Here is a 25,552-nt window from a genome sequence, read left to right as displayed (position 1 = left end):
TTTTGTGCAATTGTGTAGTCAGGTACTGTCAGGACTACATGCACTATATCACACAATGGAAAGATGCAATCTTAAATGTGCATTGTTTATAAATGGTGCATTGATTTTATGAGGGCTATGTTGTTTGCGCATGTTTTTAAACAGGTAAAGCTTTAGCAAATCAGGTCCTCAGTGTTTCTACTTTTTGAATACAGTACATCAGCCTTATTCAGTGTTTGTCACCACTGACATTTTGGGAACACCTGCGTTGTGTTGTTAAGAAATGTGTTTTACAGTTTCATTGCGAAATTTTTGTCAATGTGTCTAATTTCCAGTTCTCAGATTGGACAACAGCGAGCCTTTGAACTTGAATTATGCTGGTTCTGCCTATTACAACCCCGGACTCCAAGGAGACAACATCCAGATGACTGACTTCCCCGAAGACCACAGAAACTGAATGAACAAACACATCCGTCACCTTACTGACATTTGATCAAAAACTGGCAATGTGCAGTCAATGTGTAAATAACTCAGACAAAACTGACAGTTATGTTTTTTTGTATAGATCTTTTGTCAGCAACCAGAAATGAACAGAGTGATAAGAGAAGGTCAAGATTTCTGATATATACAGCGACAGCCAAAGTTAATACCTTTTTATGTATATTGCCAAAAGGAATCAACCATTAAAATGTTGCTTATAACTTACAAAATATGTTGTTAAGTAGAAAGAGTTATACAATTTCAGATTAAAAAAATTCATTCTGACTTGATAATTTTGTATATGTTGAGGCCTGTTCAATAAAATTTAGAAGTAGTCAATAACAATAGCATGAGATATTCCATCCATATATTATACCGAAAACAACAGTGTGCTGGTTTTGGTTCCAGGTATTTAACATGTCCCATTGGTAATGCGACTGAAGGATTCAGCAAAGGCATCAAAGACTTGAATTAGTTTTTCTGCAGGTGGTGGAAGAGAGTTTGATGCTGGTTTATTATTGAATAATAATAAACTAATGATGTTTTTCGATTTGTGAAGGGACTCCTGTATTTGTCTTTGGACTGCTGCATTGTCATGATGAGCTGTTTAAATCCTCTGACCTCCAGCAATCCAAACAGACACTTGGAAGTTTTTGTAGCTGCAGAACCCGACAGAGCTGTTCATAGAGTTTACCTGCTGCATACCGCCTGCTACATTACAGCAGCTTTGCCCTTCTATTATTATTCTCTTCCCAAGTTTACTTTGACTTTGAGAGACAACCTTCAGCAGAAAAAAAAAATCTTTCCTGTTTACCTGATCTAATATGATGGTGGAGACACAGAGGGGATGGAGGAGATTAACTCTAGCCCCTGTTCTATGCATGCATTTATATGGTAAAGTTAACATTACCTCGTGGTGAATTAGAGGAGCACTCAGAGAGCTCACATCACCTTCATGCCCCAACAACAGCGCATCATCCCTGTCTACTGAACAACTGCCATGAGATATAAATGACAAACAGGATTCATTAAGCTTATTCTTAGTTTTTAAGGAAAAAAAAATCTCAAAATGTTCCATGTGAAAAGAAAGCAAAGAAAATGAAACACAGCAGAGAGCTGATGCATAACTTGCACACTCTCCATACCACAAAATTAGTGTACAAGTAAATATACCTGCATCTGGAATGGTGTTTTGACTAAGTATGACTTCTGCATCACTTTATTATGAAGTCTTTCATACAAATCAATCAGACGTATTTTGCTGATCAGTATATGCAATAGATAGATATCATAGACTGTATATGTACTGGACACAGTGTTATATGGCTGGGGGGGCCTGGCTGCCGGTTTGTTTCTGTCTTTTGGTTTTCCTCCCAGGTGGCGTGCGTTTGGGACTGAGTGGCTGTGTTGCTGAGGCTGTCAGGACCTCACCCTGATCACCTGCGACTCGTCAGGACTCACAGCTGTGGTGCATCTGGATGGATTGGAACATGTTGGCTTTTAAGACTGGAGTGCACAGTGTGTATTTGCCAGAGACTCGACCTTGTGACCAGACGGGTGAGATCGTCGTCTTGGGAGCCATCTCATCAGCAGCGGATGCTGAGAACGTCCAGGTTTGATGCACAGTCTGTGAAAGAGGAGGGGGTGAGGTTTCACGCTCGTCAGCACACTTCCTGAGGTACGTTAGATTTTGTGACTAACAGTTATACAGTCAGTAAATGTGGTGTCCCTCACACCTTATTGTATTGAGCTGTTTGTTAGTCATGTATCAGCTTCCACTGCAGTGGAGTTTTGTGAACTGATTGTTCCATGCCTGCAGGTTGGGAAGCTGATCAGTAATCAAGCCAGGAAGTGTTTGCTGTTTGTACACCTTTAAGTGTTCTGTGTGTAGAGTGTGGACTCACATAATGGTTCCTTCTTTCACAGACTCGGTTGTTGCGGCCACCTGGGGGGTGTCGGCGGGGTCCTTGGGTCCGAAACAGCTTCTGGCTCCGGACCGTTAGCGCTGCTGGAGCGCACCACGCCAGGCCGCACCTTTGTTATTATATTATCACTGTTATGTATTAAATTCAGTTAGCCTTTGTACGTGCTCTGCTTATTTCATACTGGGTCCTTCAAACGCTGGTCGGTTCTCCGAGCTGCGTCCGACACATAACAGTAGTCTCTGGCCAAACATCACGGACCCAGCGGTAGCAGAGACGGTAACGCGCCGGGAAGGCGGCAGCAGACGTTCAGTAGTTATCCGGATCAGTTGCGGGGCTCTCCGCCCGGAAGGTGCGTGTTTGAGAACCCATTACTGGCTACTGATTTGTGCTCTCTTGCAGCCGTGTTCCTGTGTTGTGCCTTATCCGTGGGTCGTGGTGGAGTGTGACTGGCGACGGCTTCGCGTCACGCTCCGACCGGATAAGAGGTGTAAACGGGAGCTGCAAGAGTGCGTTTGTAATGGGTTCACGCGCACGGCGGAGCTCTGTTAGCACGGGTCGCTGGGTTTCCTGTGTTACAGTCGTAGCCCCGTTTCCCCGGATAAAGGTAACTACTGCGTCTGTTGTATCAGCTCCGGCGTTATTTAGTTGAGCACATTTTGGTTGTGTGTTGCACTCAGCTGCGCACATAAAAGCAGCTCGTTTGTTTTTTCTGTCGCCAAAGGGGTTTTTTTGTTTTTAGCACTCTGGCTCCCCCTTGTGGTGACTGAATCACGTTACCGTCAAGCTCTTGAGTAGGAACAGGTGTGTTCCATTTGGTTGAGCTTGACGGTATAACTCACTGATTTGTTTTGTGTTAGTTCATTTTGTGTGGGTGTTGTTTGAGTTGGTTTTTGTGTGGGATTTTTATTTTTTGTTTTCCACTATTTGTCTGGGGTTGTGACCCTGCAGCCTGTCTGAAAACGAACAAAAAAAGACACAAAAAAAAAGAAGAAAAAAAAGGGGACCCAAACAACTGTGTGTTGGTCTGTTTGTTTTTCCTTTTATTTTTTTTTTGTTTCACTTCCCCAGGGTTAGATGGAACGGTCCCCTGGGGGGTGATGGGGTGGTACTTGGGTTGTTTTTTCTCTTTTTGTTTTTTGTTATGCCCTCTCTTCTCCTCTGACTCCAGCCGGGTGTGCAGTGGTGTCGGCATTGCTGGAGGGGTGCAGTTGGGTTGTGCTGGGCGTTTCCCAGGTAGCCTCTGCACCCGGGAGGGGAGGGGGGGGTTTGGGGTATCTTTTTGTTTCCCCCCCCCCAGTTTCCGCCCTCAGGGTTTGACTGTGGTGTCCTCTGGGGGGGAAAGGGCTGTAGGCCCATCTAGCCATGGACGGCCGGGGCTGGGTCCATTGGTCATGAGGGGAGGCGTCTCCTGGGGTTGACGAGTGGTCCTCTGGGAGGCGCTGGTAGTCCCCGTGGGTGACGTTGGATCCCAGAGGGACCTCGGTCGTGGTTATTACTCCTGGAGCTGGCGGGAGGCCCTCTGGGGGGTGTTGGTCCCTACATGTCGTTTGGGGGGGAGGAGGGGGGTGTTGTAGCATTTTTGTTTGTGAGCTCAAGTTTGGGTTTTTCTTTTCTCCCCTTCCCTGGGGTTTGATGGAACGGTCCTCTGGGGGGGGGTGTTTAGTATTTTTGTTTGTAGGCTTGGGTTTGGGTTGTTTTTCCTTTCTCCCCTTCCCTGGGGTTTGATGGGACGGTCCCCTGGGGAGGGGGGGGGGGTGTTTTGGTTGTTTGTGTTTTGTTTTATGACTAATTACACATGTTTGGATAAAGGCTGACCGCACAGGTGTAAGAACTCCTGGCCACACCTGTGCTAAGAGACTGTCAGAAACAAGGGCAAAGATGCAGCCAGTTCAACCAGTCTGTTGGAGGATGAACGCAGACGCGGTTTCCAGCCATGGTCCCTGGAGGGGGGTGTTTCTCCTGGGCCAGGTGTGTGTGGTCGCCGGGAGGCTTCCCGTGAGGGTGGGGTACTGTTATATGGCTGGGGGGGCCTGGCTGCCGGTTTGTTTCTGTCTTTTGGTTTTCCTCCCAGGTGGCGTGCGTTTGGGACTGAGTGGCTGTGTTGCTGAGGCTGTCAGGACCTCACCCTGATCACCTGCGACTCGTCAGGACTCACAGCTGTGGTGCATCTGGATGGGTTGGAACATGTTGGCATTTAAGACTGGAGTGCACAGTGTGTATTTGCCAGAGACTCGACCTTGTGACCAGACGGGTGAGATCGTCGTCTTGGGAGCCATCTCATCAGCAGCGGATGCTGAGAACGTCCAGGTTTGATGCACAGTCTGTGAAAGAGGAGGGGGTGAGGTTTCACGCTCGTCAGCACACTTCCTGAGGTACGTTAGATTTTGTGACTAACAGTTATACAGTCAGTAAATGTGGTGTCCCTCACACCTTATTGTATTGAGCTGTTTGTTAGTCATGTATCAGCTTCCACTGCAGTGGAGTTTTGTGAACTGATTGTTCCATGCCTGCAGGTTGGGAAGCTGATCAGTAATCAAGCCAGGAAGTGTTTGCTGTTTGTACACCTTTAAGTGTTCTGTGTGTAGAGTGTGGACTCACATAATGGTTCCTTCTTTCACAGACTCGGTTGTTGCGGCCACCTGGGGGGTGTCGGCGGGGTCCTTGGGTCCGAAACAGCTTCTGGCTCCGGACCGTTAGCGCTGCTGGGAGCGCACCACGCCAGGCCGCACCTTTTGTTATTATATTATCACTGTTATGTATTAAATTCAGTTAGCCTTTGTACCGTGCTCTGCTTATTTCATACTGGGTCCTTCAAACGCTGGTCGGTTCTCCGAGCTGCGTCCGACACATAACACACAGCCTGCGAGATGTCACTCACTGGTTTTCTACAAAGACCCGGAACAGCTGAAATGACACCCTTTTCTGGGCAAGAGACCCATCCACACTGATTCACAATGAACTCATTAATTCAAAAAGGGGTGGAGGTTGAGTGTGATGGAAAATGCCTGAACATGCCCCCTTCTCTGAGTCCAAGCCACCAACCAACAGGCTAACCTCGGTTCAAGTGTTACCCAAATCATATTTCGGGGATTGCACAGTGGTTCTCTTAAAGTAGACCTGCACTGAAATAAATGCAGTCAGATCTTTGGACCAAAAAATGACTTATATTTACACATAAGATCCTTCTGAATGTAGTAAAGTAAATCTGCAAGCCCCGATCTGTCATTCAGTGGAGAAATCTTCGTTTAAAAATGACAAATTTACAACTAAAATTTGGCCCTCCGCAAAACTGTCAGCACATCTGGGACGTTGCCGAGACGCAAGAGAGAAGACCCTATCCCAACATGCATTGAGCGCGCCAACTGTAATTTGTGGATTTTCATCAGTTTGCATCTCTTACAAAAGCACCTTTTTATTGTCTTATACGGAAGGATCGACTTTTTTTAAAAGTTCATATTGTCTTGTGGTACGTTTGGTGAGTATACATTTCTTTTATTTTTGCTTGAAAATTATTTCTGGGGACTTTTCATATGCCCATTTGATTGAGTGGTGTCGCATTGAAAATCTACTGTCTTTAGCCTCTGTTGTTACCGTTGCGGGGTACGAATACGGGACCCGCAAAGAAACCAAGTCATTAAAAAGATACAAACCTCTCTCAGTGGCCACGGATCTCTGCAGCTGTGGTTACCGAGAAGTTTATCCTTGCGCGAGAAGTTTATCCTTGCGCAAGAAGTTTATCCTTGCGGGCTGCCGGAGCGCTCCGCATCAAAACAGCGAGCGTAGTCTCTGGACTTGTTGCCAAGTTGGCCTCACCTCCATTCAGTAGACAGTGAGGTGGTGCCAGATTTGGCTGTAGCTCTGCACACCAGACACGGGGGCAGTGTGAGTGGCCCGCTGCGGCGTTTACTGAGCCCACAGACTCGGTAAGTGCATCAGAGGCAGTGAGAGCAAGGTGTAAGGGTCGGGGAAGAACAACCCCCACTGTCGATGTCGCCGCTGATTTGAGCATGCAGAGCTGTATCTCGCATTCATTTCAGCTTACTTTTGGATGTTGAAACCAGAATGTGTATAACAGTAACATTACTAACAGATAAAATCAATTTAAATTGAGAAATAGCTAGTATTGCATTCACTCAACGCGCGGGATTGGACCGAAGGCGCTAGCGCTCTGTTTTCTCCCTCATGTCATGGCAATGTCCCGGATGTACAAACAGTTTTCGTGGAGGGACAAATTTTAGCTGCAAATTTGTCATTTTTAAACGAAGATTTCTCCGCTGAATTACAAATTTGGGCTTGCAGATTCACTTTACTGCATTCATAAGGGTCTTATAAATACATATCAGCTATTTCTTTCTGAGATCTGACCACATTTATTTCAATGCAGGTCTACTTTAATGGTTTACTTTGGTGTGGACAGAAAATGTTATTCACCCACGTATTTCCTCAGTAACCATTAAGTGGACATACCAACAGCTGCTATTTCAATTCAATTCCAATTTATTTTCATTTATATAGCGCCAAATCACAACAGAGTTGCCTCAAGGTGCTTCACACAAGTAAGGTCTAGCCTTACTAAACCCCAGAGCAGCAGTGGTAAGGAAAAACTCCCTCTAAGGAAGAAATCTCAAGCAGACCAGACTCAAAGGGGTGACCCTCTGCTTGGGGCGTGCTACAGACACAAAATACAAAACAATTCACAAAACGAATATAAAGGAAATGCTGTTGGTGCACAGGACAGGAAGGTTTCCAGCACAAATGCCACACCCATCTCTGAATGGAGCTGCACCTTAAACAGAGAGAAAAAACAGAGTCAGACATCAGAAAGACAAGAAATACAGTATAAATTGTCAGCATTAAACAACAAGAAAAACAGGAAACACGAAGGTGATCACCTACAATAAGTGTGTCTTAACTCTGGACTTGAAAGTCTCCACACAATCTGACTGTTTTATTGACACACGGAGATCATTCCACAGAACAGGGGCACGAGAAGAGAAAGCTCTATGACCCGCAGACTTCTTATTCACCTTAGGGACACAAAGTAGTCCTGCACCCTGAGAACGCAAAGCCCATGCCAGTATGTAAGGTTTAATTAGGTCAGCTAGGTAAGGAGGTGCCAGTCCATGAACAATTTTATAGACTAGTAGCAGAACCTTAAAATCTGATCTCACTTGGACAGGAAGCCAGTGAAGGGATGCTAAAATGGCTGTAATGTGATCAAACTTTCTGCTTTGTGTCAAACGTCTGGCTGCAGCATTTTGAACCAATTGGAGAGCCCTAATGCTGGACTGCATTAAACCACAAAATAAAACATTGCAAAGGTCCAATCTAGAAGAGATAAACCCATGGATCAGGGTATCAACATCAGCCACAAACAGGATGGGGTGAATTGTCGCTATATTTTGCATGTGGAAGAAAGCAGTCCTCGTAATATTTCTAATGTGGAAGGTAATGGATAATGTAGGACCAAAAATTATCCCAAGGTTCCTCACTTTGTCAGTGTGATGTATAACACACGAGCCTTGGCTAAGCGTTAAGTGCTGAAATTGATGCCAATGTCTCACTGGACCAAGAACCATCATTTCAGTCTTATCCGAGTTTAAAAGTAGGAGGTTTCTAGACATCCAGCTTCTCACTGATGCAAGGCAATCTTCTAAGGATTTTATGTGGATGAGATTACCAGCAGTTATCGGCATGTATAACTGAGTATCATCAGCGTAGCAATGAAAGGTAATCCCAAAGCGCCACAATATGTGCCCAAGGGGTGCTATATAAAGGGAGAAAAGCAGGGGGCCTAAGATGGACCCCTGTGGAACCCCAGGTTTCATGTCACTTAGGTTAGAGGTAGTGTTACTGTACAAAACACAGTGAGAACGACTGGTCAAGTATAATGTCAACCATGCAAGGGCACTCCCAGTAATCCCAAAAAGATTTTCCAACCTATCAAGTAGAATATGATGATCCATGGTATCAAATGCAGCACTGAGATCTAACAGCACAAGAACCATAGTGGTTTCCGAATCCATTACAAGCAGATCATTCATTACTTTAGTGAGAGCCGTCTCTGTGGAATGATATTTTGTAAAAGAAGACTGCAGTGGCTCAAAGAGATTATTCTCAATAAGATAGTCCACGAGCTGCCATAAAACCACTTTTTCCAGAATTTTAGAGCAAAATGATAGATTTGAAATCGGCCGATAGTTTTTCAATACACTAGGGTCAAGATTAGGTTTCTTAAGTAATGGTTTAATCACTGCAAATTTGAAACATTTAGGAACAGATCCAGAAGTTAAAGAAAGATTAATAATTTCCAGCACAGTCAGCCCAAGAGTGGGCCACAGGTCCTTAAACAGTTTTGTTGGTATAGGATCAGTTAAACAGGTTGTGCTTTTTGTTGACATTACGAGTTTCGTCAGCATGCCTAGTGAGATACTATCAAATTCTGTAAATCTAGGTAATGCCTTAGTAATGGCACCCACCTCAATAGTAGAGTGTAGTGGCTGGGTTAAGGCATGCTGGGATATGTTTAACCTAATGTCTTCTATTTTCTTCTCAAAGTAATCCAGGAAAACTTGTGTTGTAAAAGGAGAGTGACTTACAGGTGGATGTCCATGAATAAGTGTTGCCACCGTGTTGAACAAGAACTTTGAGTTATGCTTGTTTTTGTTGATCAAATCAGAGTAATAGGTCCGTTTTGTAGCCAGTAGTGCATGCTTATAGCATCATGCCACGCAAGATGGAATACTTCTAATTTTGAACTACGCCATTTCTGTTCTAGACCTCTAGCCTTATGCTTGAGGTCATGCAGGTAATCATTGAACCAAGGTGACTGTATTTTGGGTGGGGCGCGGTTTTAACAAAGGTGGCAGAATCATGTCAAGTGTAGTTTTGAGCACTGAGTTTAAACTATCCACAAGACTGTTGACTGATTATGCATTTGCCAAATGTGAAGCTAAGACATCAGATAGTCTCACTTCGAGTTCAGTCTTAGTTGAGGAGTAGATGCATTGCCGTCATGATATATAAGGTTGTTGTTCCACTAAACACAGCAGCAAAACTGTAAACTTAATAAGTGAGTGATCAGAGACCACTGATGTAAGAGGCATGATGTCAATATTTGTGACAGCAATACCACATGCGAGAACTAAATCTAGGGTATTTCCACTAATGTGCGTCGAGTCCTGAATGCATTGCCAAAATCCTAATGCATCCGCAATTTCCATTTCCATTTGCAGAGGGGATCAAAAGGCTTATTTATATGAATGTTAAAGTCACCAATGATCATAATGTTATCTGCACAAGTTGACAAGTTAGAGATGAACGCACCAAATTCATCTAAGAATTCAGAATATGGGCCAGGACGTCTATATACAGTGACAAAGTAATATGGCTGATTTTGATTCCTCTGACCTTGGAATGCGTGATATCCTGAGCAGAGCGGAGAATCAGATGCTCAAACGAATATATTTGTGACCCCAACAGCTAATAAACTAAACCTAGATTTATAAATAAGAGCAACACCCCCGCCTTGCTTCACATCACAAGGGATGTGACTAAATGTGTATGCTGGTGGGCAAGCCTCATGTAAGGGGAGGACAGATGTACAGTTATGCTCAAAAGTTTATATACCCTGGTGGAATTTTTGTTTTTTTGGCCATTTTTCAGAGAATATGAATGATAACACAAAAACTTTTTTTCACTCACGGTTAGTGGTTGGGTGAAGCCATTTATTGTCAAACAACCAGGTTTACTCTTTTTAAATCATAATGACAACACAAATGACCAAAATGACCCTGATCAAAAGTTTACATACCCCTGTTCTTAATAACATGTATTGTACCCTTTAACATCACTGACAGCTTGGCGTCTTTTGTGGTAGTTGTGGACGAGGCTCTCTGGTGGTAAAGCTGCCACTGAATATGTCTTGGACTTTATTTACATTAATTACAAAGAAATACAAACAATATGGAACTCTATGGTAAATGTGCATGGGGTAGACAGCTCTCAAAAACTGAGTGACTGTGCAAGAAGTAGAAGAGTGAGGAAAGCCACCAAGACAACCCAGAAGAAGTTATGGGCTTATGTGACTGTGATTGGAGAAACTGTGTACAGTGTGCACAGTGGACAGAAATTGGCGGCCTCAGAACGTGGCCAGTTATCAATAAAACTAAAGCCTTGCGGTCTACAAAATTGCGCCAGCCACCTGTTTAACGATATCAGGCTGCTAAACGCCTCATCATTACCCCGGGAGGAGAGGGGACCAGAGACTATTAATCGATGACTATTAATTTTGCTAAAAGCGTTAACACCATTAGCATTCACTCACTGTGAACATTGCAACAGGGACATCTTAGGTAATCCGTTATGGCGTTTCACCACAACAATTTGTTTCTTTGACCTTTAGATTTTTGTGTAGTTTAGTTAGAGGTCAATCACCTCTAGATATCTATCCAAGTAATATTCCCAACAAGTTTGATCCATCTTGGCATTTCGGTTGTTGAGATACACATAAAAACAGCATTTGTGCGAGTGTTGCTGGGATAACTCCTCAACACTTCTAATTACTGCTTTCGTATCAGACACACATGCTCTGTGGACCAAAATGTTGAAAGGGTTTGCAGGTGGGCACTCTGTGACCCTTGTAACCTAAGCAAGTCAGAATCTTTGTCACTGCGATAACGCTTCAGTGCTCTGTGGTATGACTTTCATATTACATCCACATGCTCTCTGGACCAAAATCTTAGAAGTGTTTGCATGTGAGTGCTATATGACCTTTGAGATCTTTGTGGCCCTTGTGATCTAGTTAAAAATAGATCATAGTCAGAACCTTGAAGCTGCCATAACTCATATGAATGCACTAAATTGAGACACTTTAATTACATGTACATGCTGTCTTTCTTTAATGTAGTGTGGGTGACAGAATTATGACACTTCTTCAATTAATAAAATTATATATTGTCCAATTAAGACTGCTAACTTACAGTTTCTCCAATTATTATATTATAATAATATATTATATATTTTACTGTCTGCCATTGCAATTAACAGTGATTCAATTTTATCAGCCAATAAGAAAGTAAGACAGCTTTACTGGGTTTGTATTGTTATGATCCCCTGTTTAAAAACAACGAATTAAATGTTATTACCTCTCACCCGTGTCAAAAGAAAGTGAACAAAGGGGTTTATACATTTCAGTTCAATTCAATTTATTTCATTTATAAGGTACCAAATCAAAAGTCAAGCTGCCTCAAGGCACTTCACACAAGTAAGGTCTAACCTAAGGAAAAACTCGCTCTGATGATTTGAGGAAGAAACCTCAGGCAGATCAGACTCAAAGGGGTGACCCTCTGCTCAGGCCATGCTAATAATTACAAGGTTGTACAAAGTTTTTCAAAGCTGAAGAAACAGAAAACAGTAAATCAAACAAATAATAATATAATAACAACATAATAATATAAAGACGATAAGAAGGCCACGCTGTTGTGTGGGCCGCTGAAGAGGAGGTACTGCTGGCCCACCACCACCAGAGGGCGCCCTGCCTGGAGTGCGGGCTCCAGGCACCAGAGGGCGCTGCCGCCTCACAGGAGCAGCCAAGGTGACAGCTGTCACCTATCAACCGAGACAGCTGACATCCATCAGCAGAGGGGTATATCAGCTGGACGGCATCTCCACCTCATTGCCGAGATATCGCTCTACCAAGGAGGTAACGTATCCAGCCCACAAATTGTTTTCTGACCATTGAATACTTTTGCCTTTGCACAGGAAGAGAGAAGAACAGCAGGAGACTGTATTTTGGGATAAATACTCGCATTCCTGCACTACAGTGTTGTTGTTGATTAGAGGTGGAGGTGGTGTTTCCACCCTACGTGTTGCTGGGTGCAGCTGCACCCACATCTGACTGTTTCTGTTCCTCGCCAGCAGTACCGGATCCGACGAGCGGAGGCAGTGGCCACCTGGGAGTTCGGGACTTGGCGGCTCCAGTATTCCCGGGGTTCGGTGGCGGGGAAGATCGGGTGGTTCCGGTTCGACTCGGACAGACGTCTCCTATCGTCATATTCAGGACAAAACTTGCTGATATTATATATAAGAGCATGCAATCTGTCAGCAACTGTGGTGGAAAATCATGGTCAATAATCATTAATTGTTCATAAAAAGTGTATAAAAACACGTACACACACGTCATTCGTCATTTAAAAAACATAATCATATAACTCATAAATATAACGGTATAAAACTCATAAATAGCACAGTAAAAGTCATCAAACACCATAATAAAATCGTCAATCACAATAAAAACCAAACACCGTAAAAATAACCATAGTATTTCTTTAACGTAATAACACTTGGAACATTTACCACATGATGAGGGAGGCTGTTCCACAAAGTTACAACTCTATTTGAAAAAAATATTTTCTTGAGTCATAACTGCATCTTTGCACCTCAAAAATGCGAGAGTGACATCTCAAACATGAATAAACTCTATTTTGGAAAAACAAAAGCTGGCCTGGGAAAAAATTCTATCTATTGGTCAGTCGGTCGGTTGGTCGGTCGGTCGGATAGATAGATATTTTGGGGGGGGGGGGGGGGTATTAGTCTGGAGTGTCATAATTGAGAAAGTGATGACATGATGAGTCAAGAAAAAAAAACAGTCACATGACTCGTGGTGCGATCTTGGTTCGAAAATAGTATTCGCTGTTAATCTATCTGCATGTGAATCCAGCTATTTTATTTATTTATTCACTGAAAATGCCAGGTTGTGCATTTGGATGCACAAATAGACACAACAAGGGCTTTAAGATGTACAGATTCCCTTCGGATTGGAACAGAAGAACAACTTGGAAAAATAAAGTCAGCCCCGTGGGATGGAAGTGACTTTATCGTCAAAGCTTTGAGAAGTAAATTTATTGTTCAGTCCCATGTACAGTAAAACTCACCTAAACCATCATCTTATAAATCAGATTTTCACAGTCACCAGACAAAAAAAGTCCCAATGTTTTGTATTGTTTTCCATGCAATAAACATTGTATATATGGGATGGTATATAACGGATTTTCACTCACATCGGATAAAATTTCCCATCTGTTCACAATGTATTTCCATTAAAAACCCCTGAGCAGTCTGGACGTGCACAATAATAGAGGTACAAATTAAAGTTCAGCGCTGCCACTCGCCGATTTGAGGAAAGTGGGACTGGAGTCATTTCTGTGATTAAAAACCTGACCATTTATTGTTTTCACACCATATTCAGACTCAGACCTGCAGCCTGGATGTGCACCTGTTAAATCAGACACAAAAGGCTGTGATTTTACACTTTTCTGCTTTCACTCTTTCATATTTTAATAGTTTTTGCAGTGTGCACGCTGATTACAAATGGATCAGATAAGTCTGCAACTTTACACCAAGTGGAAAAAGGAGGAAATTGTTCAGCTTACCTCTGAATTGAGGTGATGATTTTAGAAAGAAAAGCTTGTTGAGGGTCAAATTAATGCCATAATCATGCTCAGAAAGTGACTCCTTTCATGCATTTCAAAAGCATTTCAAGTTTATTGTGTTGCTGGATGCACAGCTAACAATATAAAGAGCCACTGTCATTAAATTTATACTGTTGATTTACAGGAATCATGATAGTGAAATTTTCCTCTGACTTTGGAGGTTTGAATCATGATTTCAATCATTTTGAATGATCCAATTATTCTTTTGAAGTGTGTTTTCTTTCACTTACAAAGTGAGACCCAACCACAATGTCAAATCCAGAGTGACGTAAAAATCCTGGAATTCCTGCTGCAATTAACAGACCAGACAAGTCAAGTGAAGTCTGGCAGCATACACTAGTTCTGCACGTTGCCACATCTATCATATTGTGGCACCACCCTGGGTCATTTAGGGCAACCATCTACGCAGAAATCCTTTGAAACATGGGCATCCCCTTGGCCTTGTCCAGTCTTTGGGGTCCTAAACACTGAGACACCTGTGACACTTGTTTTAAAAGATTTGAGAAATAATCCAGTTTTCCTGCAGTCTGAACAGGGACTTAGGGACTAATCCTGCAACCAAACAGTGAAAATAGAAATGCCGATGCAGAAGTCATACCTCCACCAGATTATCAAATAGTGCTCTGTTGTAAACTTCATGTTCTACTGGATACCTCACTGTAACAGTCAAAACAACAGTTTACTTGTTGATTCTATGATGGGCATGACTGTCAGGTCTCATCTATGAACGGGAAATTATAAGATTCTATCAATATCGATACCATTTTTGATTAGCGTTGTGGTCGGATTTTTTTCAAATCCTTATTAATATTCTGTATGGAATAAAATAAAGGCCTGCAGATGTTTGTGCTAGATGGATCTTATGATGTCTTGATGTTACATATGAAATTATGAGACATGAGCTTCCAACATCTAATATTCAGAAAAAAAAAAAAAAAAATGTCAGAATTGATCAAATCTGATGCATACAATACCAATGTACTGAAACAAAAAAATTGGAAATGGAACCAGTTCTTGATTCCCATCTAGCTTCATCACAAACCCTGTATCAGGTTTTGAAGAAACTGATAGAAATTGAGTGTTCTTGGTATGACTGCAGATTGTCTGAAGAAGAAGACAAGTTCCAGTGGTGACAGAGCTTCATTATAGGATCAAATCCTTTGTCATTATACAGTATGTGCAAGAAATAGTCTCAGTGATTTTACTAACCTGAGTGACGTCTGCAGTTGAAGAATCAGCATGCTGATGATAATCGTTATGTGCCTTAGTTCTGCCTAAACAGCCATTGATAATTTGGAATTGCTGACTGTGTGTGGCGGTTGGATGGTTATGTAGCAAAGCGCAGCAGGTTCGCATCTGCCCTGACTCTAATTTCAGACATCAATCAGTGCAAAAGGCATTTTGTCTGCCTGAGAGAACACAGATTTTATGTTGTGCTGTTGGATGAATTGCAGTGATTATGGCAGTAATATTGCAGGACAGATGGATAATGGGAGATTTCTACATGGTTACAACTGCTTGTTGTATAATGAGATTTGATGCTGCTTTAATAATCCAACAGAGTATACTCTTCATGTTGTCTGTTTTCATTCGCTATACCTTTTGTCTCTTTTACCTTCTTTTTAAATTAAAATAATTTCACCAAAATGTGTGCTGTTTGGATTGCGTATTATTACTGCACCTGAATTCATTATTGCTCACATAAAAAGCATCCTAAAACTCCTAAAAGTTGTGTATTGGATCTTCCATTAAGTCTCAAGAATGGAAAAAAAGGTTATCATCATTGATTTATTCCATGAAGGTTTCAGATGCAAATAAATATGTTTCAGTCACTTGTAGGTGTGTAAAATAATTTCAACAGAATATGAATTACACAGTGCTGCAGTGTCACAACCAGGGAACTGAAACAGACTCCAGATGCAATGAGGCAGGTATAAAAAAAAAGGTTTATTGAAAATGTGCAGATGATGTGATTGGGGGTGGAGACCAGTAGGCAAAGACACTGGAGGATGGGTTGCAGGTGCGGGAAGTCAGGTGAGCCAGAAGAGCTGCTGGTGGCTGTGGACTGCAAAAGGCAGCCACAAGCAAAATCAAATCAAATCAAATCAATTTTATTTATAGAGTGCCAAATCACAACAAACAGTTGCCCCAAGGCGCTTTATATTATAAGGCAAGGCCATACAATAATTATGGAAAAACCCCAACGGTCAAAACGACCCCCTGTGAGCAAACACTTCCATTGTGGTCCATTTAAAAATCAAATGACAAAATAGAAGTAATAATAAAATGAAATAACAATAATAATAATATAACAAAAATGTAAATTTATGAATACATTTTACCATAAAAAATGTACATAATTAACAGGAAAAAAGGGTTGAGTTCTTCTTCTAAAAACTGTTGAGGTCTAAGGCTATAAAAACATTCTGGACTCACACACCATTCCAACTCATTGTTGATACTTTACACAATTTATTACCACCCTTGAAAGATGTCAGCTACTGAACCTATTTTAGAAACAATTCCCAAGTTAGACCCTGTGATTGGTTGAACTAACAGGATTAATAAATGGAATAGTTTTGACTCTGTTAAATGCTTGGTCTGCAAGGTAAAGTTCAAACAATGCCGACTTCCTTTGGATTCTATGACATGTGGCATATGCTAAATCAAATCAAATCAATTTTATTTATATAGCGCCAAATCACAACAAACAGTTGCCCCAAGGCGCTTTATAATGTAAGGCAAGGCCATACAATAATTACGGAAAAACCCCAACGGTCAAAACGACCCCCTGTGAGCAAGCACTTGGCGACAGTGGGAAGGAAAAACTCCCTTTTAACAGGAAGAAACCTCCAGCAGAACCAGGCTCAGGGAGGGGCAGTCTTCTGCTGGGACTGGTTGGGGCTGAGGGAGAGAATCAGGAAAAAGACATGCTGTGGAGGGGACCACAGATCAATCACTAATGATTAAATGCAGAGTGGTGCATACAGAGCAAAAAGAGAAAGAAACATTCAGTGCATCATGGGAACCCCCCAGCAGTCTAAGTCTATAGCAGCATAACTAAGGGATGGTTCAGGGTCACCTGATCCAGCCCTAACTATAAGCTTTAGCAAAAAGGACAGTTTTAAGCCTAATCTTAAAAGTAGAGAGGGTGTCTGTCTCCCTGATCTGAAATGGAAGCTGGTTCCAGAGGAGAGGAGCCTGAAAGCTGAAGGCTCTGCCTCCCATTCTACTCTTACAAACCCTAGGAACTACAAGTAAGCCTGCAGTCTGAGAGCGAAGCGCTCTATTGGGTGATATGGTACTATGAGGTCCCTAAGATAAGATGGGACCTGATTATTCAAAACCTTATAAGTAAGAATTTTAAATTCTATTCTAGAATTAACAGAAAGCCAATGAAGAGAGGCCAATATGGGTGAGATATGCTCTCTCCTTCTAGTCCCTGTCCAGTACTCTAGCTGCAGCATTTTGAATTAACTGAAGGCTTTTCAGGGAACTTTTAGGACAACCTGATAATAATGAATTACAATAGTCCAGCCTAGAGGAAATAAATGCATGAATTAGTTTTTCAGCATCACTCTGAGACAAGACCTTTCTAATTTTAGAGATATTGCGCAAATGCAAAAAAGCAGTCCTACATATTTGTTTAATATGCACATTGAATGACATATCCTGATCAAAAATGACTCCAAGATTTCTCACAGTATTACTAGAGGTCAGGGTAATGCCATCCAGGTTTCTAAGATTTGTGGGGCCAAGTACAATAACTTCAGTTTTATCTGAGTTTAAAAGCAGGAAATTAGAGGTCATCCATGTCTTTATGTCTGTAAGACAATCCTGCAGTTTAGCTAATAATAATACTGCCTAAGGGAAACATGTATAAAGTGAATAAAATTGGTCCTAGCACAGAACCTTGTGGAACTCCATAATTAACCTTAGTCTGTGAAGAAGATTCCCCATTTACATGAACAAATTGTAATCTATTAGATAAATATGATTCAAACCACCGCAGTGCAGTGCCTTTAATACCTATGGCATGCTCTAATCTCTGTAATAAAAGTTTATGGTCAACAGTATCAAAAGCAGCACTGAGGTCTAACAGAACAAGCACAGAGATGAGTCCACTGTCAGAGGCCATAAGAAGATCATTTGTAACCTTCACTAATGCTGTTTCTGTACTATGATGAATTCTAAAACCTGACTGAAACTCTTCAAATAGACCATTCCTCTGCAGATGATCAGTTAGCTGTTTTACAACTACTCTTTCAAGAATTTTTGAGAGAAAAGGAAGGTTGGAGATTGGCCTATAATTAGCTAAGATAGCTGGGTCCATTCCTCTGCAGATGATCAGTTAGCTGTTTTACAACTACTCTTTCAAGAATTTTTGAGAGAAAAGGAAGGTTGGAGATTGGCCTATAATTAGCTAAGATAGCTGGGTCAAGTGATGGCTTTTTAAGTAATGGTTTAATTACTGCCACCTTAAAAGCCTGTGGTACATAGCCAACTAATAAAGACAGATTGATCATATTTAAGATTGAAGCATTAATTAATGGTAGGGCTTCCTTGAGCAGCCTGGTAGGAATGGGGTCTAATAGACATGTTGATGGTTTGGAGGAAGTAACTAATGAAAATAACTCAGACAGAACAATCGGAGAGAAAGAGTCTAACCAAATACCGGCATCACTGAAAGCAGCCAAAGATAATGATATGTCTTTGGGATGGTTATGAGTAATTTTTTCTCTAATAGTTAAAATTTTATTAGCAAAGAAAGTCGTGAAGTCATTACTAGTTAAAGTTAAAGGAGTACTCGGCTTAATAGAGCTCTGACTCTTTGTCAGCCTGGCTACAGTGCTGAAAAGAAACCTGGGGTTGTTCTTATTTTCTTCAATTAGTGATGAGTAGTAAGATGTCCTAGCTTTACGGAGGGCTTTTTTTTTATAGAGTAACAGACTCTTTTTCCAGGCTAAGTGAAGATCTTCTAAATTAGTGAGACGCCATTTCCTCTCCAACTTACGGGTTTTAGGTAGCTACTCTGCACTGTGTTGGTATATGGCATTAGAGAACATAAAGAAGGAATCATATCCTTAAACCTAGTTACAGCGCTTTCTGAAAGACGTCTAGTGTAATGAAACTTATTCCCCACTGCTGGGTAGTCCATCAGAGTAAATGTAAATGTTATTAAGAAATGATCAGACAGAAGGGAGTTTTCAGGGAATACTGTTAAGTCTTCAATTTCCATACCATAAGTCAGAACAAGAACTAAGATATGATTACAGTGGCGGGTGGACTCATTTACATTTTGAGCAAAGCCAATTGAGTCTAATAATAGATTAAATGCAATGTTGAGGCTGTCATTCTCAGCATCTATGTGGATGTTAAAATCGCCCACTATAATTATCTTATCTGAGCTAAGCACTAAGTCAGACAAAAGGTCTGAAAATTCACAGAGAAGCTCACAGTAACGACCAGGTGGACGATAGATAATAATAACTAAACTGGTTTTTGGGACTTCCAGTTTGGATGGACAAGACTAAGAGTCAAGCTTTCAAATGAATTAAAGCTCTGTCTGGGTTTTGGATTAATTAATACGCTGGAATGGAAGATTGCTGCTAATCCTCCGCCTCGGCCCGTGCTACGAGCGTTCTGGCAGTTAGTGTGACTCGGGGGGTGTTGACTCATTTAAACTAACATATTCATCCTGCTGTAACCAGGTTTCTGTAAGGCAGAATAAATCAATATGTTGATCAATTATTATATCATTTACTAACAGGGACTTAGAAGAGAGAGACAATGTTTAATAAACCACATTTAACTGTTTTAGTCTGTGGTGCAGTTGAAGGTGCTATATTATTTTTTCTTTTTGAATTTTATGCTTAAATAGATTTTTACTGGTTATTGGTGGTCTGGGAGCAGGCACCGTCTCTATGGGGATGGGGTAATGAGGGGATGGCAGGGGGAGAGAAGCTGCAGAGAGGTGTGTAAGACTACAAATCTGCTTCCTGGTCCCAACCCTGGATAGTCACAGTTTGGAGGATTTAAGAAAATTGGCCAGATTTCTAGAAATGAGAGCTGCTCCATCCAAAGTGGGATGGATGCCGTCTCTCCTAACAAGACCAGGTTTTCCCCAGAAGCTTTGCCAATTATCTATGAAGCCCACCTCATTTTTTGGACACCACTCAGACAGCCAGCAATTCAGGGAGAACATGCGGCTAAACATGTCACTCCCGATCCGATCGGGGAGGGGCCCAGAGAAAACTACAGAATCCGACATTGTTTTTGCAAAGTTACACACCGATTCAATGTTAATTTTAGTGACCTCCAGTTGGTGTAACCGGGTGTCATTACTGCCGACGTGAATTACAATCTTACCAAATTTATGCTTAGCCTTAGCCAGCAGTTTCAAATTTCCTTCGATGTCGCCTGCTCTGGCCCCCGGAAGACAATTGACTATGGTTGCTGGTGTCGCTAACTTCACATTTCTCAAACAGAGTCGCCAATAACCAGAGTTTGATCCTCGGCGGGTGTGTCGCCGAGTGGGGAAAAACGGTTAGAAATGTGAACGGGTTGGCGGTGTACAGGGGGCTTCTGTTTAGGGCTACACTTCCTCCTCACAGTCACCCAGTCGGCCTGCTTTCCCGGCTGCTCGGGATCTGCTGGAAGGGAACTAACGGCGGCTAAGCTACCTTGGTCTGCACCGACTACAGGGGCCTGGCTAGCTGTAGAATTTTCCACGGTGCGGAGCTGAGTCTCCAATTCGCCCAGCCTGGCCTCCAAAGCTACGAATAAGCTACACTTATTACAAGTACCATTACTGCTAAAGGAGGCTGAGGAATAACTAAACATTTCACACCCAGAGCAGAAAAGTGCGGGAGAGACAGGAGAAGCCGCCATGCTAAATCGGCTAAGAGCTAGTAGCTGCGCTAAGCTAGCGGATTCCTAAAAACACACAAAGTGAATAATGTGTAAATAATTTAGAGGTGATTCAGCAAAGGGAGTGCTTTAGTTAAGGCACGTGAAGATTACACTGTGAAACAAATCGTTATCTAGTTATCTAGATCAATCTAACTGTGCAGATTAAACAGCTAACAGATACAGCAAAACACCGCTGTGCTCCGGAACAGGAAGTGAAACAATACCGCAGTGAGAGCCAACCACCAGTAGAGGCAAGCCTCTGGCTGGCTATAGCGCAGCAAAATAGTGCAGCAGATAACAGAATATTTACACAGGAATACTTCAAATGGTGATACAAGCACCAAAGTTGACACAAATACTCCTTAAACATTACTCTTTTGAAAAAACTGAGTATCCACTTGAATATGCGGCCCAGTAATGGTCAATTTAAGAATTACACAGGTCAAAATTTAAAAATGTTCCAATCATATTGAAAGCTATACCACATTATTTGTCTGAATATAAATATTCCAAAAGGTATAGCTTTGACTGTGACTGAATGTTATGGAGTTATTGTTGTATGGCTGGGGGGGCCTGGCTGCTGGTTTGTTTGCCTTTTGTTTCCTCCCAGGTGGCATGCATTTGGGACTGAGTGGCTGTGTTGCTGAGGCTGTTAGGACTTCACCCTGATCACCTGCGACTCGTCAGGACTCACAGCTGAGGTGCATCTGGAGGGATTGGAGTATGTTGGCATTTAGACTGAAGTGCACAGTGTGCATTTGCCAGAGACTCGACCTTGTGACCAGACGGGTGAGATCGTCGTCTTGGGAGCCATCTCATCAGCAGCGGACGCTGAGAAACGTCCAGGTTTGATGCACGGTCTGTGAAAGAGGAGAGGGTGAGGTCTCACGCTCGTCAGCACACTTCCTGAGGTACGTTGGATTTTGTGACTAACAGTTATACAGTCAGTAAATGTGGTGTCCCTCACACCTTATTGTATTGAGCTGTATGTTAGTCATGTATCAGCTTCCACTGCGGTGGTGATTTGTGAACGAGATGTTCCATACCTGCAGGTTGGAAGCTGATCAGTAATCAAGCCAGGAAGTGTTTGCTGTTTGTACACCTTTAAGTGTTCTGTGTGTAGAGTGTGGACTCACATAATGGTTCCTTCTTCACAGACTCGGTTGTTGCGGCCACCTGGGGGTGTCGGCGGGGTCCTTGGGTCCGAAACAGCTTCTGGCTCCGGACCGTTAGCGCTGCTGGGAGCGCACCACGCCAGACCGCACCTTTTTGTTATATTATGATCACTGTTATGTATTAAATTCAGTTAGCCTTTGTACCGTGCTCTGCTTATTTCATACTGGGTCCTTCAAACGCTGGTCGGTTCTCCGAGCTGCGTCCGACACATAACAGTAGTCTCTGGCCAAACATCACGGACCCAGCGGGTAGCAGAGACGGTAACGCGCCGGGAAGGCGGCAGCAGACGTTCAGTGGTTATCCGGATCAGTTGCGGGGCTCTCCGCCCGGAAGGTGCGTGTTTGAGAACCCATTACTAGATACTAATTTGTGCTCTCTTGCAGCCGTGTCCTGTGTTTGTGCCTTATCCGTGGGTCGTGGTGGAGTGTGACTGGCGACAGCTTCGCGTCACACTCCGACCGGATAAGAGGCTTAAACGGGAGCTGCAAGAGTGCGTTTGTAATGGGTTCACGCGCACGGCGGAGCTCTGTTAGCACGGGTCGCTGGGCTTCCTGTGCTACAGTCGTAGCCCCGTTTCCCCGGATAAAAGGTAACTACTGCGTCTGTTGTTTCAGCTCCGGCGTTATTTAGTTGAGCACATTTTGGTTGTTGCACACAGCTGCGCACGAGGATGCAGCTCGTTTGTTTTTTGTCACCAAAGGGGGTTTTTCATTTTTTAGCACTCTGGTTCCCCCTTGTGGTGCCTGAATCACGGTACCGTCAAGCTCTTGAGTAGGAACAGGTGTGTTCCATGTGGTTGAGCTTGACGGTATAACTCACTGATTTGTTTTGTGTTGGTTCATTTTGTGTGGGTGTTTTTTTTTGAGTGGGTTTTTGTGTGGGTTTTTTGTTTTTTGTTGTCCACTGTTTGTCTGGGGGTGTGATCCTGCAGCCTTTGCTACACAAAAAAAAAAAAAAAAAAAAAAAAAAAAAAAAAAAAAAAGGAAAGACGGGGACCCAAATAACTGTGTGTTGGTCTGTTTTTTTTTTTTTCTTGTTTCTTTTGTTTCACATCCCCAGGATTAGGTGGAACGGTCCCCTGGGGGGGTGATGGGTGGTATTTGGGTTGTTTTTTTTTCTCTGTTTTTTGTTATGCCCTCTCTTCTCCTCTGACTCCAGCCGGGGGTGCCGTAGTGTCGGCATTGCTGGAGGGGTGCAGTTGGGTTGTGCTGGGCGTTTCCCAGGTGGCCTCTGCACCCGGGAGGGGAGGGGGGGGGGTTTTTTGGGGTTTTTGTTTTGTTTTCCCTCCCCCAGTTTCCGCCCTCAGGGTTTGACTATGGTGTCCTCTGGGGGGGAACGGGCGTTGGGTCCATCTAGCCGTGGGCGGCCGGGGCTGGGTCCATTGGTCGTGTGGGGAGGCGTCTCCTGGGGTTGACGAGTGGTCCTCTGGGGGGCGCTGGTAGTCCCCGTGGGTGACGGTGGATCCCAGAGGGACCTCGGCCGTGGTTATTACTCCTGGAGTTGGCGAGTGGCCCTCTGGGGGGTGTTGGTCCCGGCGTGTCGTTTGGGGGGGGGGGGGGGGGGGGGTGTTTTGGCGTTTTTGTTTGTTGGGTTGTTTTTCCTTTCTCCCCTTCCCTGGGGTTTGATGGGACGGTCCCCTGGGGAGGGGGGGGGATGTTTTGGTTGTTTTGTTTTGACTAATCACACATGTTTTGGTGAAAGGCTGACCGCACAGGTGTAGGAACTCCTGGCCACACCTGTGCTAAGACTGTTAGAACCAAGGGCAATATGCAGCCAGTTCGGGCAGTCTGTTGGAGGACGAGCGCGGACGTGGTTTCCAGCCATGGTCCCTGGAGGGGGGTGTTTCTCCTGGGCCAGGTGTGTGTGGTCGCCGGGAGGCTTCCCGTGAGGGTGGGGTACTGTTGTATGGCTGGGGGGGCCTGGCTGCTGGTTTGTTTGCCTTTTGTTTCCTCCCAGGTGGCATGCATTTGGGACTGAGTGGCTGTGTTGCTGAGGCTGTTAGGACTTCACCCTGATCACCTGCGACTCGTCAGGACTCACAGCTGAGGTGCATCTGGAGGGATTGGAGTATGTTGGCATTTAAGACTGAAGTGCACAGTGTGCATTTGCCAGAGACTCGACCTTGTGACCAGACGGGTGAGATCGTCGTCTTGGGAGCCATCTCATCAGCAGCGGACGCTGAGAAACGTCCAGGTTTGATGCACGGTCTGTGAAAGAGGAGAGGGTGAGGTCTCACGCTCGTCAGCACACTTCCTGAGGTACGTTGGATTTTGTGACTAACAGTTATACAGTCAGTAAATGTGGTGTCCCTCACACCTTATTGTATTGAGCTGTATGTTAGTCATGTATCAGCTTCCACTGCGGTGGTGATTTGTGAACGAGATGTTCCATACCTGCAGGTTGGAAGCTGATCAGTAATCAAGCCAGGAAGTGTTTGCTGTTTGTACACCTTTAAGTGTTCTGTGTGTAGAGTGTGGACTCACATAATGGTTCCTTCTTTCACAGACTCGGTTGTTGCGGCCACCTGGGGGGTGTCGGCGGGGTCCTTGGGTCCGAAACAGCTTCTGGCTCCGGACCGTTAGCGCTGCTGGGAGCGCACCACGCCAGACCGCACCTTTTTGTTATATTATGATCACTGTTATGTATTAAATTCAGTTAGCCTTTGTACCGTGCTCTGCTTATTTCATACTGGGTCCTTCAAACGCTGGTCGGTTCTCCGAGCTGCGTCCGACACATAACAGTTATAAGGTAAAAACAGCAAGAATGGTAACAAAGGTCAGCTTTAGGGCCTCTTCACACATACAACCCCTGGCAAAAATTATGGATTCACCGGCCTCGGAGGATGTTCATTCAGTTGTTTAAATTTGTAGAAAAAAAGCAGATCACAGACATGACACAAAACTAAAGTCATTTCAAATGGCAACTTTCTGGCTTTAAGAAACACTGTAAGAAATCAGGAAAAAAATTGTGGCAGTCAGTAACGGTTACTTTTTTAGACCAAGCAGAGGGAAAAAAAATATGGAATCACTCAATTCTGAGGAAAAAATTATGGAATCATGAAAAACAAAAGAACGCTCCAACACATCACTAGTATTTTGTTGCACCACCTCTGGCTTTTATAACAGCTTGCAGTCTCTGAGGCATGGACTTAATGAGTGACAAACAGTACTCTTCATCAATCTGGCTCCAACTTTCTCTGATTGCTGTTGCCAGATCAGCTTTGCAGGTTGGAGCCTTGTCATGGACCATTTTCTTCCAACTTCCACCAAAGATTTTCAATTGGATTAAGATCCGGACTATTTGCAGGCCATGACATTGACCCTATGTGTCTTTTTGCAAGGAATATTTTCACAGTTTTTGCTCTATGGCAAGATGCATTATCATCTTGAAAAATGATATCATCCCCAAACATCCTTTCAATTGATGGGATAAGAAAAGTGTCCAAAATATCAACGTAAACGTGTGCATTTATTGATGATGTAATGACAGCCATCTCTCCAGTGCCTTTACTTGACATGCAGCCCCATATCATCAGTGACTGTGGAAATTTACATGTTCTCTTCAGGCAGTCATCTTTATAAATCTCAT

General features: G+C 43.2%; 1 protein-coding gene across 3 annotated transcripts in view; it reads left to right on the top strand.

Moving 5' to 3' along the window:
• muc15 (mucin 15, cell surface associated) overlaps positions 1-684 on the top strand; it is a 71,900-nt gene extending 71,216 nt beyond the window's left edge. For 2 of the 3 annotated variants that reach the window (XM_034184858.1, XM_034184841.1), the window contains one exon: positions 310-684. In XM_034184858.1, the coding sequence (XP_034040749.1) occupies positions 310-436 (127 nt within the window). In that variant the 3' untranslated portion in view covers positions 437-684. The remainder of the gene's footprint in view (positions 1-309) is intronic. The other variant, XM_034184850.1, reaches the window with a different exon arrangement.
• Positions 685-25,552: the final 24,868 nt, after the last annotated feature.

Source organism: Thalassophryne amazonica, chromosome 2 (assembly GCF_902500255.1).
Source record: "Thalassophryne amazonica chromosome 2, fThaAma1.1, whole genome shotgun sequence".
Taxonomy (NCBI): domain Eukaryota; kingdom Metazoa; phylum Chordata; class Actinopteri; order Batrachoidiformes; family Batrachoididae; genus Thalassophryne; species Thalassophryne amazonica.
This window is presented reverse-complemented; position numbering and strand designations above follow the sequence as displayed.